The 16,766-nt window shown below is 42.6% G+C and overlaps 3 protein-coding genes and 2 non-coding genes across 7 annotated transcripts; 2 read left to right on the top strand and 3 right to left on the bottom strand.

Moving 5' to 3' along the window:
* Positions 1–461: 461 nt before the first annotated feature.
* On the bottom strand, positions 462–5,662 carry st6gal1 (ST6 beta-galactosamide alpha-2,6-sialyltranferase 1). Its single transcript, XM_084698152.1, has 7 exons — positions 5,447–5,662; positions 4,947–5,312; positions 4,541–4,805; positions 4,286–4,383; positions 3,753–3,854; positions 3,446–3,620; positions 462–3,199 (listed from the first exon to the last, which is right to left on the bottom strand). Exons 1-7 carry the CDS (start codon positions 5,636–5,638, stop codon positions 2,925–2,927), a joined length of 1,473 nt encoding a protein of 490 aa, XP_084554278.1. The 5' UTR covers positions 5,639–5,662; the 3' UTR covers positions 462–2,924.
* Positions 5,663–9,139: 3,477 nt separating this feature from the next.
* Positions 9,140–9,211, bottom strand: trnae-cuc (transfer RNA glutamic acid (anticodon CUC)). The gene has a single exon. It is a non-coding gene; the product is annotated as a tRNA-Glu (tRNA).
* A 190-nt stretch (positions 9,212–9,401) lies between these two features.
* trnaw-cca (transfer RNA tryptophan (anticodon CCA)) lies at positions 9,402–9,473 on the top strand. The gene has a single exon. It is a non-coding gene; the product is annotated as a tRNA-Trp (tRNA).
* An 829-nt stretch (positions 9,474–10,302) lies between these two features.
* LOC146288078 (E3 ubiquitin-protein ligase TRIM17-like) lies at positions 10,303–11,642 on the top strand. Its single transcript, XM_084698738.1, has 2 exons — positions 10,303–11,266; positions 11,623–11,642. The coding sequence occupies exons 1-2, from the start codon at positions 10,303–10,305 to the stop codon at positions 11,640–11,642; spliced, it is 984 nt and encodes a 327-aa protein (XP_084554864.1).
* A 341-nt stretch (positions 11,643–11,983) lies between these two features.
* On the bottom strand, positions 11,984–16,396 carry tpst1l (tyrosylprotein sulfotransferase 1, like). Of its 3 annotated transcripts, XM_084698259.1 has the most exons (7): positions 16,186–16,396; positions 14,239–14,960; positions 13,870–14,028; positions 13,220–13,473; positions 12,678–12,879; positions 12,523–12,555; positions 11,984–12,113 (listed from the first exon to the last, which is right to left on the bottom strand). In XM_084698259.1, exons 2-6 carry the CDS (start codon positions 14,650–14,652, stop codon positions 12,523–12,525), a joined length of 1,062 nt encoding a protein of 353 aa, XP_084554385.1. In that variant the 5' UTR covers positions 14,653–14,960; positions 16,186–16,396; the 3' UTR covers positions 11,984–12,113. The 3 variants fall into 3 exon arrangements, with proteins under 3 accessions (XP_084554385.1, XP_084554384.1, XP_084554383.1); XM_084698258.1 differs by having other exon boundaries at positions 11,984–12,555; XM_084698257.1 differs by lacking the exon at positions 12,523–12,555.
* Between the last annotated feature and the right edge of the window lie 370 nt (positions 16,397–16,766).

Genomic DNA, 16,766 nt, shown 5'->3' with positions numbered 1-16,766 from the left:
TCTAGAGATGCAGCATTGGTTTATATATTACATCATAAGTCTTTACCAAGAAATTAGTCTACTTCATGTTTGCTAAAGTGAACAGACCTATGCATTCTTAAATGCAATAAGAAAAGTGTTGCAGTTTATAACCAGAAAATCTGAAAATATACTCATAAGTTTTCAAAGTAGCACAAGTGTGACGTTGCAAGCTTCTATGCTCTCCAGTTTATAGAACCCTAGCCCTCCAAGATTGTGAGAATGGTTGAAGTTATCTCCTGAGGACCCAAGACAACTGCTCAATCGTCAGATGGGATAGGTATAGGGCTTGACCAATCCCAAGGTTATCCTCCAATGCACACACCTAACAGATTCTATCTCTTATTGGTTGTCTGTTCATCTGTTTCAGCACCCCCTGCCTCTTAGGGCCCAGGTGATGGAGTGACACGTTTCTATAATTGATAACAAACCAATACAATCTCTTGAGTATAGCTCCCTTTAATGAAAACATGACTTGAACATTCCATGAACACGGTATTGACATTTGTGACTGTGTTACGGACGAGGAGACCTAGGAAAAACATGTATACCGGATATATTTATTATTACAACCATCAATATTTATCAGCATTTAAGCTTTGTGAGAAGTTACTCTGTGTGTACCAGGATGGGTTGACGTGTGACAGATAGGCAGTGATAAAGTACCCAAATGCAAGAAAATTTGATTATTTCCCTTTGCTTGATGTCCTGTCACAAAACTAAATCGGTCATCAACATACCCTCCTTCTAGTAATGCTTTCCAGCAAATTTCAAAGCGCTTTATTTCTTATAGGTATGTCTTTATTAAGGAATGATACTTCCTAACTGTAGGCCATTTTTAAATAATGTCCTTGTGTGCCAGGGCAGTGTTGTAGATGGAGCCGTGACCATATAAGATCATGCTTAACTGAAAATGAAAAAAACATACTTTGTTGAGGAGACAATCATTTCCTGAGATGAAATGTTTTGGCACAGTAGATGTAGGGACATAAGGTGTTATTTCAATCGAAGAGAGTACAGGTGTGTCCTGATAACTGCCAATTTTGATAAAAGTGCAATTTTATTAGATTTCCCTTTTGTCACTACATTCTCTGTAGGTTAATTGCAATGGATGCTGTATCTGTCTCGGGTTTGAAACCTTTCAGAGCTTGCGGTCATGATCTGGCTTCAGTCTCCAGCCATTGCATTTACCACAGATTAACTGTATACCAGACTGAACAGAAACACAATGGCAACAGACACAGGCTGTACCAATATTTGACCAAAAAATAATACCAGTTACTTTTATAAAACTACCACATTTTTTACAACTGCTTTTTTAAAGCACATGACGTTTCATTGCTGACTTGTGTCTGTACTGTGCATGGAAAAAACACCAATTAGTTTAACGTAATCTTACAGGGTTGCAGGCAGCTGCTTGTTTTGACTGGTTTGTGATACTAATCACTAGCATAAAAAAACAACTGTATCATCTTCCATAAGATTAGTATGGTAAGTATGATATAGGGTTGGTATTGAGATACTGAGTAGGTATACAGTAGTTAAATCATGCAACACTCTTCAGCCATGCTTTTTTAAAGCATAAATGCAGATTGAAAAATAAAACACAGGACAGAGATCGGTGATCAAAGCAGTTTGTTGTGGTTTGTCGTAAAAGTCCACTTTTTCCTCGTACTAGCTGTTAATATATCTTAAAACCAAGAAAGTAACATGAGTGTGACAAGACAGTGGCCTTGAAAACTAACTTTGTTCTTTTTCCTTAGGTGTGCTCTCCAAACAAGTTTAAGCTCACCACAAAGAAAACCGGTTTTAATAAATAAATGACCCACAACCAGCAGGGGAAGGGGCTAAGGACAAGAGTGCAACAATAAGTTTAGAGACAATCTGTTTGACATTCTCTCTAAAATGTAATGACATCAATAAATACAAATCTATCCTCCTAAGGGATTAAATATTCCTTTTCTTGTCCACTAGGAGGCTCTTGATGCGCTGCTTCAAGGAAAACTCTCCTGCTCAGCTGCCTGCAGTTATAACTGGTTATTGTTAAGCACGAGTATTATACTGTGGATGTATTCATCTATCAATTGATTGTCCCTGGTTGTATAAATAACCAAATACCCATCTGAGGTCCCCTGTCTGCATTCAAATATTGCTAAAGGGTTAGGTGAGGGGATACAGTGTTTAGAGTACCACACAGGCCGTATTCAGGGTGTCCGACCAGGGAAAGGAGGCCGCTAATAAGTGGTGTATAACACTGGTTCTCAACCCTGGTCCTCAAGTACCCCCTGTCCTGAAAGTTTTACATATTTCTCTGTTCCAACACACCTGATTCAAATAAATGGTCGTTAACAGGCTTCCGCATTAACTAGATAACGACCCATTCATTTGAATCAGGTGTGTTGGAGCAGAGAAACATGTAAATCATGCAGGGCAGAGTAGAGAGGGCATGTGTGTGCGTGCGCATCAAGTCAGGCATGCAGAGACATTCGTGTAGCTGTCCCTGGTCTCTGGCCTGCCTCAGACACAGGGGCTGGGTGAGAGAGAGAGACAACCCACATCAGCACCTCACCATGTTGTGACCATATACATGTTTACAGTATGTACATAGATAGAAGCCTACAGAACAACCAAACAGGTGTGTGCATGTGTGTCCTTTGTGTGTTTCAAAACATACACAAGAAAGCTGTGTACGTTTTGAAAACCTAAAAGGTTGATTTTTAGGTAGATTCAGGTTTTTTTTTTTATCACACCTTTCAGTGTGGCATGCTTGTGCCAAGGAGGTATGTGTATCTGCAATTGTTTGAAGATAGGATGTTAAATCCACATGCGGTTCTTGGTGGATATCTGTGTGTGTCTCTTTGTGAAGAGTATGTGTCTTTGTGTTGGGATGTGAGGTAGCTGGCTATTTAAGTCAGTGCCTTGTTACTTCCAGCTCTCTGGGTACAGTTGAGGCTTCTGAAGCCCGGTAATGTGACCCGGCCATGGGTATAAATGTCCCGGTCGAGCCCCTGGTTCATCCTCTTGACGAGGTTCTTCTCGTAGAGCAGGGGGTGGTAGGCCCCCAGTGTGCAGGCAGCGTCGTAGAAACGCTGGTAGTAATGACACAGCTCAGTCTTCCTCCGGGACGGCAGGAACTCGTACACATGCACAACATCACACAATGACATCATCAGAACTGTGCCTGAGGGGAGGAAGGCAGGACAGAGGAGGAAGTTGAAATGAATCCGTAAATGTCAGGAATTGTTAATAATTGACACATTTGTTCGTAACTTTTTTCAATATACTCATGCACTGATAAGAGTTATGCTATGTATGTGAGTTATGCTATGGGCCTATGTAGAGTAGGACACAATGAGAAAATCTAATAAATCAGGATGAACTAGGATCAATAATATCAAAAGTAATCTAGGAGGGATTATTCCTTTACCTAGAAGGCCAGAAGATGGTGGATTTTTCTGTATGGGTTCTGCCATGTTATCCTGGATTCGTTGCCAAAGCTGCCACTCAAAGCGGGGATGCAGAATGTAGAAAGGCTGGAGTGGGTGGAGCCTCCTGTAGCGTTGGTACTGATCAAAGATGGGGTAGTCTGTCTTGTTGTACCACTGAAGCAGAGAGAGGTCCAGAGTCTTCCGCTTGCCACATTCCATTCCAGGTAATTCTGTATGTGTGTATATGTCTCAACTGCGTGTTAGCTGCAGAAGGACGATGCTGTGTCCAATGTTGCTGTCTCTTACCTTGCTGAGATTAGCAGAGAAAGGTGCAGGATCCCAGGCCACCAGAACACCAGTGCTGTACAGAGAACTGGACAGGAAACGGTGATCTTCTGAAGCCATCACCTAGGATCCAGTAGAAAACATCCATCCCACCACAGGTTACCACAGATGATCCTGCTCATGTGACATACTTTCCTGTTAAACACTTTTATTTGATCAAATGTCCATGGTGAAAAAAGGAAACTTAATGAAAACTTATGGACAACTTTTTCGACTATTAATTATTAACCTCAATGTAGATGGTAGTCTACATTAGGAGGAATTTGCAAACATTCAAGTCATTGGTTTAGACAAAACGCTTTTGATGGAGGCAAAGTTCATAGTCTGAAAGCACCGCTGAGTGGGCATTTTGTGGCCACTCATTTAGCACAACACAGCACGTAAAAAAATATTTAAATACAGGTGATGTTTGTCTAGAAACATGGAGGCTTCTAGAAAGCGTGAGAAAGTTTGTGACAAGTCAGCGCCAATTCGATTGTTAAATGTCCTGTTACCTGTGAGTTGATGAGGCGGATAGTGGTCACGGAGCCAACGTCTTTCTCAAAGCCCACAGTGGGTGCAGCGTTGAATCTGAGGACGGCGTCATGAGAGTCTGGAGATCGGAAACAAGGAGAGAAATTCGATCTCAGACATAACATTAATGGTATTTTATTTATTTTTTTACTCGTTGTTCTTTTTGGTCGGCTGCTTTTAGATGTGCTTCTTATTCAAAAGGTGTAGATCTGGGTTAGTATTTCTTTGGTTCCCACCTATCTCCTTCCCCAGTCCTGAGTAGCGTAGCGATCCAGCAGATGACACCACGGCGCAGGTCTTAAAGGGGCCCAGTTCAGAGGTGAGAGGTTTAGGGGGCAGCTGGGATGCCCAAGTCAGCGAAGAGAAGGGCTGAAGATCAGAGGTCAGAGTGGCGACTTCCACCTTCTCCTTCAACTGGCAGAGCAGCTCAGGACCGCTCACCTTGGGGCGGCTGACCACACCCCCAGGTCCAGAGACCTCCACCCCATATTTGTTCATCGCCTACACAAAAAGGCAGGGAGGGGTGACATGGGGATGAGAAGAACAATTTTAGTCAGTTTCAAGGAGGGAAAACCGTGATGATGGTGAAGATGACAAGAATACAGTTTTAATGCTGTATTCACCACGTGGTCTCTCTCTCACCTGATAGTTCTGCACCACCTTTCTCAGCCTGTGTCCTAACATGCTGCTTGACATCTCATCATCCCACACCTCCCCCAGAGCTCCGTTGGGCCCGAAGAACGCAGCATCTCCTGCGCCGCTCAGCTCCCCCTTACGACGCCCACCAAACAGGGTCTCCATGGCACGCCTGAAGGGGCGGGGCAAAAGCCAAGCGAGAAATCCTGTGGGCTCCCGTTCTTTCTGTTTCCGCTTGGAGTGTGTTTCCTTAACCTCCTGGGTGTGGTTGGGCGATGACAGCACAGGGATTGGACGGTGGGGGTTGCCAGGGACGACGCCTGGAAGCTTCTGAGGGTCGATGTACATTGGCTTGGCCCCGCCTCGCAGCACCTGTCACACAGACAACAGTACTTATTGTCTGTTGTTGGGTATTATGCATTTCAGACACACAAATGGCTTCCGAAACATGATGAAATGTGTTTTCCTGCTGACAGTGACAACTGTTAGACATGTAAGGGGCGAACCTTGATGACAGAGTGTGCCCGGGGCTGGGCACGGGTGCGTGCCCGCACGCCAAAGATTGCGTCCGTGACGGGAACGCTGTTCTCAGCACAGAGGGCGTAGAGCAATGCCATGGAGACGCAGAAGAAGCCCATGCAAAGCGCCCCTCTGCGAGCACGCCGGCGCATACGCCACAGCAGGCTGACCCGGTCCATCGCTGCCCCGGGGATCTGGAACAGAAGGAGGGGGGAAGGGAATGGAGAGAAAGGTTTAGTAAGAGCGAGAGGGATCAGGACAAACATGAGTATTTAAGAGAGGGATGGACGTTAGATAGAGAGATATGGAGTGGAGGAAATGGCATACAGCCATAAGAGGATTATATCTGATAGTTTAGAGTATACTAACTTACGTGGCATGCTATCCAGTGCCAATCACAGCTGGAGAAATAGAACTACAGTGAAAACTGAGTCTAAAAACAAGATCCAAAATAATTATAAATTCAAAACCTTTTGAAATCAACCTTTATATTTAAGGAACCCAACAAAGACACACAGCATTCTATCAGCAAAATAAGAAAAGGCTCAAGAAAGAGAGCGAGAGATGGGGATGAGAAACATACTTGCACTGCCCTGGGCCAACTGGGCTCAGAAAGGGAGGGTGGTGTGATAGAAGGAGAGGAAGGATGAGATTGATCTACAGTAACAATGGGATAGATACACTGAAAAGCGAGCCTGAAATTGAGAGGTTGATTTGGACTGACCTATGGAGGACAACAGTACTACTACTACTACTACTACTACTACTACTACTACTACTACTACTACTACTACTACAGTAACTGAGACAAAACTTCACAAATCCCAAAGATCTATATAATCTGCCAAGCACCAGAGAGAACAGGGAGGTTAGCTTCTACATTAAGCAGATATATTGCCAATCCATGGATTTATAGCATTTAGACCACAGCCTCAAATGAATGTTTTTAGTGGAGAAGATAAAAAATATTCTATGCATTAAAGAACTGGAACTACATTAAATCCAAGGGGAGTGTTAGAATCACAAGACATTATTTCAATTGACTTCATTATTGACTTCAGTATTTTTTCCCAGTGTCTGAAGACAATGATTAGACAATTCTAAAGCGAACTGATGTTTTGAGTTTCATTAGCTGTTTTGAGCCTCTTCGAGTACGAAGATATTCTTTCATTTAAGTGTTAGAGTGATAACTGTGGAAAACGGATGTTGGTTACTGGGGCATAGCTTGGGGGCACTTAATGAAAGACATTAACACACACACACACAACATCAATAGCATATGAGGCTGGCACATGAAATACCCAGCTTGGATACTGACAGTGTCTGTTTGGGTTTGTGGTGCAAAATGACAATTTTACAGATAACCCAAAAGGGAAATTCAAAATGGGAGTAGGTCAAAATGTATTGATTTGATGTGCTTTTAAGTGCATGATTGCATTTGAGAACAAGTGTTTGCCCACAGTTGGATTAAAACTTGTCCCATAAACACAGCTGTTGGTATGTAGCTGCATAGAGCTGCAGGGAACCTTTAAAATCAATATGTTCATGCTACATTATTTATTTGCTGTGGCAAGTCAATGCCCTTGCACAGAACCACAGGCATATCTCACAACTACTCGCCTCACCCTGTCTCACACCCAGGATGCACTGTAAGGGGTATTATTTGTCCATTAGTGAAACTGAGCCAGCAAGAGTACCAGAACTGGAACTGGAAGAAAAACGATGGATGCTCTGTTCTGAGTGATCTGAGCAGCGGTATACTTTCTTTCTTTCTCTCTTTCCCTAGAAGTGTCACACATAACTATTCTGTATCCCCCCTCTAAAGTGGCAATTCCAGATTATAAGAAAGAAGAATGTGGAATGAGACTGAGGGGTAAATAAGACTTTGGCCAGTAGAGTAATTGGGAAACAAGGACACCAATTTCGTCTTTTAAAATATTTAAAGGTTAAATGGCATGATGACACAACCTTAGCCAGAAGGATCTGCCTTGTGAATTTACACAATATAGCACAAAACTGCACAAAGGCACAGGCACATCGGTGACTTAGAAACTAGAGGAGCTGCAGTTCGGAAGCGAAATGTGGTTGGATTATAACCAAGTTAATGAGACCGATGGGAAGAGAGTACAGACTATCTGCTTAAACTGTCACAACAGTCAATCCTCTTCACTCTCCGGACACCCGCACCCAAACACACACACACCTTGATGACAGCAGCTTATGATTGTGTGTGATTGTGTGTGTGTACATTTTAATCTCCTGTTTAAATCTACTGGAACCAAACAAACAGGAAGCTGTGTAAAGGTACTGAAACCAATTAAACAGATGTCTGACCATCTCATATTCTTTGTATTCCCTAACTTAGTTAATGGTTTTGTTGTTTACAGCTTTGATTAGTGACAGTAGTAGCATTCTACTTCTTGTCTTTGTTACTGTAGTGTTCAAAGTACAGTACCTGTCACTAGACTAACTGTAGGCTACATTACCAACATTTGAATGTTCTGCCATTTTTTTACAGATTTTTTATGCAGAATTCAAATGCATAATTTGAATAATTGAATGCCCCATACTTAGCCTAAAGCATATCCCTAAACATGTTATGGCACCAATATTTAGTTTAAAGTTTGATACATTTATTTGTGGGATGTAAGATACATTTAGATGTAGGCTATCTTTGCCCATGTCTATGAACCCTCTTGTGTGATAGTCTTACCTTGTACCCCATTGTCCCGAGGCAGCACTATGTTTCAGGTGTTGTTGCTTAAATACTTGCCTCCATCTGCACTCCCATGATCTCTCCTTGGTCAGTGAGCGGCCTATGGATGGACGCGCAGTGTTTACGTTAACGACTGTCGCTAAGCCGAGACATGCGGAAAGACTGAATAATACACAATAAATAAATAAATATATGGCACACACAGACACACTTACACAAAGCACCCTGTGTGCAACTAACCTGACGAAACGCTGCGCTCCTCGCGTAGCCTTTAGTCTGACACCACTCTATGGATAGAGGCAACAACGTCCATGATACCCAACCACTATTATCCCTCCATTTCCTATATAATTCCCTTTCACAATCCCCGTTGAATGTCGGTTTTTGTTGGGCGGACGAGCGAGCTGTGATCTCATAGAACCAACCACCGTGGTTTCGATGCTGCGGCAAACGCCAGACCCCTACTTGCATCTGCGACGCCGAAGGGTCCGCTGCAGCTGCGCAGTGTTAAACCGTAAAAAACAATAATTTCCGCAGATAAAAAGAAATTAAACAACGCAACACTGCGTGGGTTGAAGAAACGATGTCGACTGTACCCTCAAACAGAACCTTGCCTTCACGCGCATTACAACTTATGTTGTGCCATATTCTTGCAGTCGGTTTTCACAAAAATATTTAAAGAAATGATTGTGCCTTTCTCTGAGAGCCTACTGTAACGCTTAGACGTTGCGGGTCGGTTATGCACGGTTTAATCGCTTCTATCTATGGTGGGTTAATAAGGCAAGGGACAGTTAATCCCAGTCAGTTCATCAGTTTTATTGTGCTCGAAGCGCCCAATATGACACAAGGTCATCTGGGTGACCGGGTCGTGGTTTTGCACTTTGAGCACTACAAGGTTATGGAAAGTCATCCAGATGAATTAAAAGAATTAAAGTGAGAAGAAACATTTGTTCACAAAACAGTGTTCCCTGACCGGGAATCGAACCCGGGCCGCGGCGGTGAGAGCGCCGAATCCTAACCACTAGACCACCAGGGAGACATAACATTTTACGGTAAATTTAAAACTTTGAATTATCACCTGACGTGGTCGAGTCAAGACTACAGTTTAATGTTAAAAACAAAATTCTAATAGTATACCTACATACATTTTATATAAAATTTGCCTTAAACCGAAATTACATATTTATGTAATTTAACAATAGCTTTAAATCTATTATTGTTTAATAGACCTCGTGGCGCAACGGTAGCGCGTCTGACTCCAGATCAGAAGGTTGCGTGTTCAAATCACGTCGGGGTCAACATTTTTCGTCAAATCTGAAACTGGAGTCGAACCTACCTTAAGCAGGTCAAAGAAAATCATTTTGGTGAACGTTTCTTTGACGCCGGTTGAACACTACAATAGGTATGAATCTTGATAGCTGTCATCAATTAAATATGGCAAATCAGTCAATAAATACAATTGAAGAAAATGTGCCTTTGTGGTCATTGTATTTTAGTGAAGTGGAAAATAGGCTATAGAGGACAGTTAGCCTATAAACATTTGTCATGGCATACTATAAAAGCATATGTTCAGTGCTTTTCATGGTGCCTTGGGCAATGTTTCCAGACTGCACAGGAGCATAAATAATGAGTAGTGATGTTAAATAGAACCCACAGCATTTCCCTCTACTCAGAAGTCAGAATGCTCAGTTAAGCCCTAGCCAGGCCTATAAATAGCACCACTAAAACTCTACTACAGGACACCTCCATTGATTCAAAGTATCCTTTTCTTTGGCACATAATCACATGATGCTATGAAGTATTTTTCTCTCCAATTTCTATAAGGGCATGCTATGACAGAGTTATTCTTGCAAGAAGGGATCAAAGTTTAGATCTTCACATTTATTCTACTAAATATGAAAAGTGTATGACATGATTGGTAAGCTCAAACAACTGATCTCTCTCTCTGGCATATCCCTTTCCTTAACTTTTATGGTGCAATTGTGTGTTGGACATTGAGTTTCAGTTGATAGCATACACCCATGTGGTTATTAAAACCATCTCATTGTCCCCTCCCTTCTTAGAAAATCAGATATATCTGTCAACAGGAACAATTCTCTTCGTACTTGTGTCTTCGATCTGATCAGAATGGCTGAGAGTGCTTATATTCTAAAAGAACACCTTAGCTGTTCAATATTTCACAGAGACTCAGCTGTTCCGAATTCTACAGATTCTGAGACTCTCAGCTGCAAGCACACCTTCTGCAGGGACTGCCTCGAGAACAGCCAAAATGAGATCCAGGACTGCCCAATATGCAGATCCAGTCTGTTCAGAGACACAAACTTTGACATCAACCCCAAGGCACAGGTTAACAGCATAGAGAGAGAAGAGGGAAGGAAACCAGCATTGGAAAGAAGGAAAAAGCCTATAATTGCAGCCAAACAAGCATTTTGCTCTGAACACAGAGAGATTTTGAAGCTCTATTGCGAGACAGACAGACAGCTGATCTGCGTGATATGCCGGGATGGAAAAGACCACAAGGGACACGAGTTCAAACCCCTGAAAGAGGCCCAGGACGAGATCAAAATGAAAGTAGTCACAACGCTGTTCATTTTGCAAGAGGACGTCAGTGCAGTCAAGAAGTTCCAGAAGAGTGAGCAGGACATTGCTTCGAGAACAAAGGTTCGAAACGACAGCCTCAAGATTGAGATCTGCCGGCAATTTGAAGAGTTGCAACAACAGTTGAAATTAAAAGAGCAACAAGCCCTTAAAGAACTTGAGGAGCTGAATATATACTCTGAGAGACAATTAGAGAGCATAGACAATGTGATCAAAGAGGGAAGAGAGAGGAAGGCCATTCTAGAAGCTGGCCACAACATGGATCAACCCTTGGACTTCTTACGCTGGTGGATAAAGACAGGCTTCCATGAGGTGAAGGCTGCGTTGGCGGAGAACGACTATGCTGCTTTGAATGAGCCGCAAAATGGTCCTCTGATTAACAAGTGTCCTTTACCAAGCCCAAAGAAGCCCTGGACCCAAGATCCTAAATCAAAGTCCCATCACCAAGAATGCAATGAGCTAGAGAATCTCCTGGAATACCTTGATCTAGAGGGTCTTGGGATAAGTCTATCCAGGGCTATCAATCCTTCCTTAACAATGAGTCGACAAAGTCACGAGTTTCGGTCAACATTTGAACCAACCTCTTCCACATTCAAAGACACACTCAGGTCCACTATTGCCAGAACCACCTCTATGACATCTCTATCATCATCTCGGAAAAAATCCCTTCTTGCATTTTTCAAGAAAAATAAGAAAAACAAGTCCAGTAGTCTATTCTATTCAGAAGATTTTTGAAGAGGCAACTTATTGAGGAATTACAAGGGTTTACCAAAGACCAGCAGAAAATATTGTCAAGTAATGAATGTGTGGAATACAGCTTACATGTATATTATTTTTGCTTTCCTACAGGTATACTCTTGTACTTTTGAGGTTCATGTTGTTTTATTTGTAACTTGTTTAACTACTTGCTTTAATGTTTCTTCCCATTGGCACTTGGTTGCTTATCACAGTGTATGCTCATGTTTTGGCTTCCTGCAATGTTTTTTGTGGCTATCTCGTTCATGATCATTGACCTATGCACTTTTTGTAAAGCTCTCTCTTGGAAGTCGCTTTGGATAAAAGCGTCTGCCAAATGAATAGACGTAAATGTACATGACTCCCTGTTATTCATTAACGAGGAGTACATATGGAATGTACTGGTTATTCAAAAGAAGAAATATATATGGAGTATGTCAAATGTATTTTAGAACAAATCATTCACAGTTGTCACTTTATTGAATGACCCACAACAAAATAATTTATTAAGAAAATAAACTCACATCTTTAGAAATATACAGTTATGCTTCCATCATTATTTACTCCATGGACCTTTTAAAACGTATTCCCAGGTTGATGATCAGCTGATGAGAAATTACAGAAATATTCATCTTATCAGAAAAAACTATGGTACAAATTCACATGTACACTATAATACACTATAATACTGAAATTGGTTAACTGAGGTCTCTGTCAGCTAAGACTCAGTTAAGAGACTTCGAACTATAGGGACTTCCTCACTGGCTCTCATCCCCAACATTTTGGGAAATTAAATATGTATTTGTTTTAGCAAATCCAGCAAAGGTAACACATTCTGTATTACAATCAACTAATGTAGTCGGAAGCTGACATCCATTTCACTACAAATATCAAAATGCATGTTTGTAGGGTGGGTCTTCCTTCGGGACAGTCAGTGAAAGGTGCATGTAGAACATGGAACCACACAAGGTGTTTTACAATGTACAAGTAAGAAGGGACTTCTGCCTTATCCACCTAACTAGGGTGTGGCGTTTCTGTTCTCGAAAGCTGAGGATAGAAATAGCATCATCTTTATCACCAAGCTTAATCACTTGTTACACATTTACAGGCAAGGTATAACAAAAACTATATACGTGACTTTATAGTTTAGACACTGGATATAATCTCACCTGTGTATAGTTGAAAGACTGGAGGAGTGGGCCTGGCTGTGTGTAATCTGGGGGGTTAGCTCGGGGGTCGTAGCCAAGTCGAGCTAGCATAGGGGCGATGTCGGCCATTTCTTTCATGACGTCAGAGGGGATGTGTCCTACCCACTTAGAAAGAGCATCTGCGTTCACAGGGTTCATCACCTGGTCTGTCGAACGCTCAACCCTGCAGACAGAGTAAACTCTTTCAGAGTGGTTTTCAATCTACATAACATTGTTTTTAAGTTAACAGGAATACACATTTCAGACATTATACAGTATTTTCATAAATGTTGATGAACTGCATTTTAAAATATATTAAATAGGTTATGCTTGTCTGCCCCAGTTTAACATAACGTGGCACAGAAGTGTCTAGATTCCTCACTAAATTCAGCTCGGTCACAACCCAGAATGCCATGCTCTGGAGGGGGGTAGTTCATATGACATCATTCCATTCAGACAGTTACCTTCAAACTCATGCTTATGCTCTCACAGTTACAGACGTGCCACACCCACACAACACTCACTTGGACAAAGACACCCCTCCTGCTTTGCCAATCAGTTCCTCGTGGTGGAGCACTGCTGGGTCCCATGGCAACCCCAGGAAATGCAGCAGCTTCCTCATCTCTTCCTCTGGGTGTAGCACAAGCTGCTCGTAGCGCACGGGAAGACAGCTTCCCTCTGGCGCCCCCTGGCACTGGCTATACATGCCCTCTACAGCACGACTCCACTTTGTCAGGCAGTCCCTGTAACTGGTGAGGTCAAAACCAGAGATGGTGACCTGCAGAGCGAGGGCAGGGAACACCAACAAGAGAGAGATATTTAGTTGCGAGAAAATGCAGGACTCTGGAGTCTTCCAAGGAAGTGTTATAGGAGATAATCTGTAGTAATAATCTAGAACAGGGGTCCAGGAACTCTGTTCCCAGTTACCTGCCTGCTGGTTTTTGCTCTAACCACACTTATTTGACCGGAATCAACACTAGTTGCCTGATCAACCAGCTAATTATTACCATCAGGTGTGCTAGATTAGTATTAGAGCAAAAACCAACAGGCAGGAATCTCTCCAGGAACAGGGTTGGAGACCCCTGGTCTAGAAGAATAGCGAATACAATGTATTTATAGTGAATTTACCATCAGGGCCAACATAGATCTACACACACGCACACACACACACTACCTTGCGTGAGATCATGGAGTGAACGGTTGCCCGTCCGTCTCGTAGCATCAGTACAAATTTGGCCTTGGGGAAGATGCTGGCGAGATAGGAGAGAGATTTCAGGGCAAAAGGATCTTTGTTGCACAGACGGAGGGCAGGCTCTCCATGACCAACTATCACCTGGAGGAGACACATCAGACAAATACCTGTCATTTCGTTGGTATTACACGAATGTCTACCTTGTTTTCTGTAGATACGACATTCCTTTAACAAGTGGGGGTTTCCTAAAAGTCGAGTAGCAGGATAAGCATTTGTTGATTAGACTAGCTTATACTGGATGATGAGGGAGCTCCCAAGCTCTTAGGAAACCCATCCAGACGCTCAGCTTACCTCCAAAAGGAACGCCCGCACGGCAGAGTCCAACACCTGATCGGTGACTCCAGCTTCATCCAATCGCACCCTCTCCCTGGCCGAGTGACTCCAGGTGGCACGCATGGCTAGTAGACGGGGTATGACGCGTGTCTCCTCCCCACACCGCACTGCATTGTGGGCATCCAGCATGACCCTCATGAGTGTGGTGCCACTACGGGGGAATCCACCGATAAAAATGAGGGGGGTGTCCTCTCCGTAGTCGATGGGAAAAGCTTGGCTCTGGTTGGTGTGTCCCAGATGGGGGTCTACCCAGCTGTATCGATGGCCACTGTTCTTGGGTGGGCATTCGATGCCGCTCAGGCCCAAGTACAGGAGGGACACTGAACAGAGGATTACACCTACCAAAAACATATTCAGCCTGGGATTTCTCATGTTTATGTTGAAGGAAGTTCCACTAAAACAAACACCAGGTGTTAGGTGAAGGTGAGAGGTTAGGGGACTTAGGGGGATCAAGTCAAAACAGGAGAAAGAATTGGGTGGAGAGGGTTAGAAGAAAAAAAAAGTGTCTGTTTAAGTATTGAGGGAACAGGTGAGGACAGGCTGAAGATTTCAGAAGAGTGTTTTGGGCAGGGAGGTGGTACTGATCCCCTCGTCACTTTAGAGCTCCTCCTGGTGGCTGAGACCAGAGCTGCAGCCGACCTGATTCCAGGCCCGTCCATGACTCTGAACCAACATCATACCTGTCAAAAAAGCATGCATCCATAATTGAGTAAATAGCAGTCACAAAATAACAACACATATGTTATTGCATATGTTTGTAAGATCTGCTGAAATCATATTGCAGACACAAGCAGCATATCACGTGCACATGGAAAACTGTCATTTTGGGAACCACTAACTACTACCTCAGCCCTATATCCCCTTTATGCAATCTCAGTACTATCTCTCGACACACATTCACTCACATGTACAAACCACTAACTGCTACACATCTGTTTCATTTTCAGTGACAGCATCTAACCACACTAGAACCCAAAGCAATTTGTCTACGGTCTAGAGACCTCCTATTGTAGAGCTTTGTGGACCTTCTGAGTGAGCTATGGAGTTACTTGTCGCAGCTAAAAACGGCTCGCTCTCTCACCAGAGACAGATAAGGGCATCTGGATGCCATGTGTAAGGGACATGGGGTAACACACCGTTACTAGGATGAAGTACCAAGGTGTGCGTAAACCAAGGAGCTTTAACAGTTAAACAATGTTTGAATCAAAATCAAAAAAGTAATATTGTATTAAAAGCAACTTGTGATTAAACCCATGAAATAAAAGGAACCTCGCGTTCAGGAAAGAATATTCAATTGTGATTCCGCTGACTTATAGCCACACATCAAGACACGTTGACGAACAGAATTACTAACATAACCAAAAGAGGAAGTGTAGCCTTGCTTGTGTCAGATAATTTGACTGTTGTGCCTGTGCAGGTTGATTGAATAACAGCTTTAAGCTATAGCTTATAGCTTTATACTAGCAACAAATCAACAGGTTTGGAATGTAGAACATCGGACCACCTCCAGTTGGTCCTCTTTGTCCGTCTTGACCAGGTGAACGCAATGAGCTAAGGGTCGGGTGAATGACCTATCTTTCAGATGTGACGTTAGCTAGCCCTGATCTCATTGTTAACCGTCATTGGTTAGCTCTGCATTTTTGTGAACAGTATAACGTTAGCTCCAACATTATGACAGTATTAGGACAAGCTGGTTGCTATCTTATAACGACCCCTTCTGCGTCTGCGTGCTAGAAATGCTTTAGAACACAAAAGGAGAGAGCTTTCCTTTCCTCCGAGATATATTTCCAACGTGTTCCAGGCCAGCTAACCTTGAGTAGCGAGCTATCTTCATACGTTATTGGTAGCTAGCTACAGTCTGCATGCAAAAAATAAGAATATTCATTTAGAATCATCATAACTCACAAAGTGCCGAGGTCTGGAGAATCAAAGCGTCTGCGCCTTGAGTGCGACGAGCGAAGGTTGAAATTGGACTGCTACACTGTGATCACTAGCTAAGCTACAACAACAACGACATAGAAAACTGTCAAACAAGTTAAATATTAATTTAGTCGCTGTATCCAACATCTAAACACATCTTGTCACCACTGAAGTTTGCCCAAAATGTTTGCTCCAACCGTCTGGCACGTTGTATTGCAACATTGAAAGCTGTTTGCTGATTGGTCAATCATATTGGCCTACATTCGCGGATACTGAACTACAACGTACAGGTACAACCACAATTCCACGTTTTCTACATCTTAGAAATAACACATGCATGTGCCTACAGCCAAATAAAAATATGGCATGTGGATGTGATTTTTGTATTTAAAAATGATAGAGTACGGTAATATATTTTGCGTTCAGTAACCCCAACACAACTCTTCCGATTGCTGAGCAGATTAAATTGTATAACATTTGTATAACATTATTACATTGTATAACCATAATGACAGACATAAACTAGCTATTCCCCACTTCATTGGGCGATTACGATTTTTAAAAAT

Source organism: Hypomesus nipponensis, chromosome 5, assembly GCF_054491055.1.
Source record: "Hypomesus nipponensis isolate SF chromosome 5, ASM5449105v1, whole genome shotgun sequence".
NCBI classification, from domain to species: domain Eukaryota; kingdom Metazoa; phylum Chordata; class Actinopteri; order Osmeriformes; family Osmeridae; genus Hypomesus; species Hypomesus nipponensis.
The sequence above is the reverse complement of the archived record's forward strand: the minus strand, read 5'-3'. Positions and strand labels throughout refer to the sequence as shown.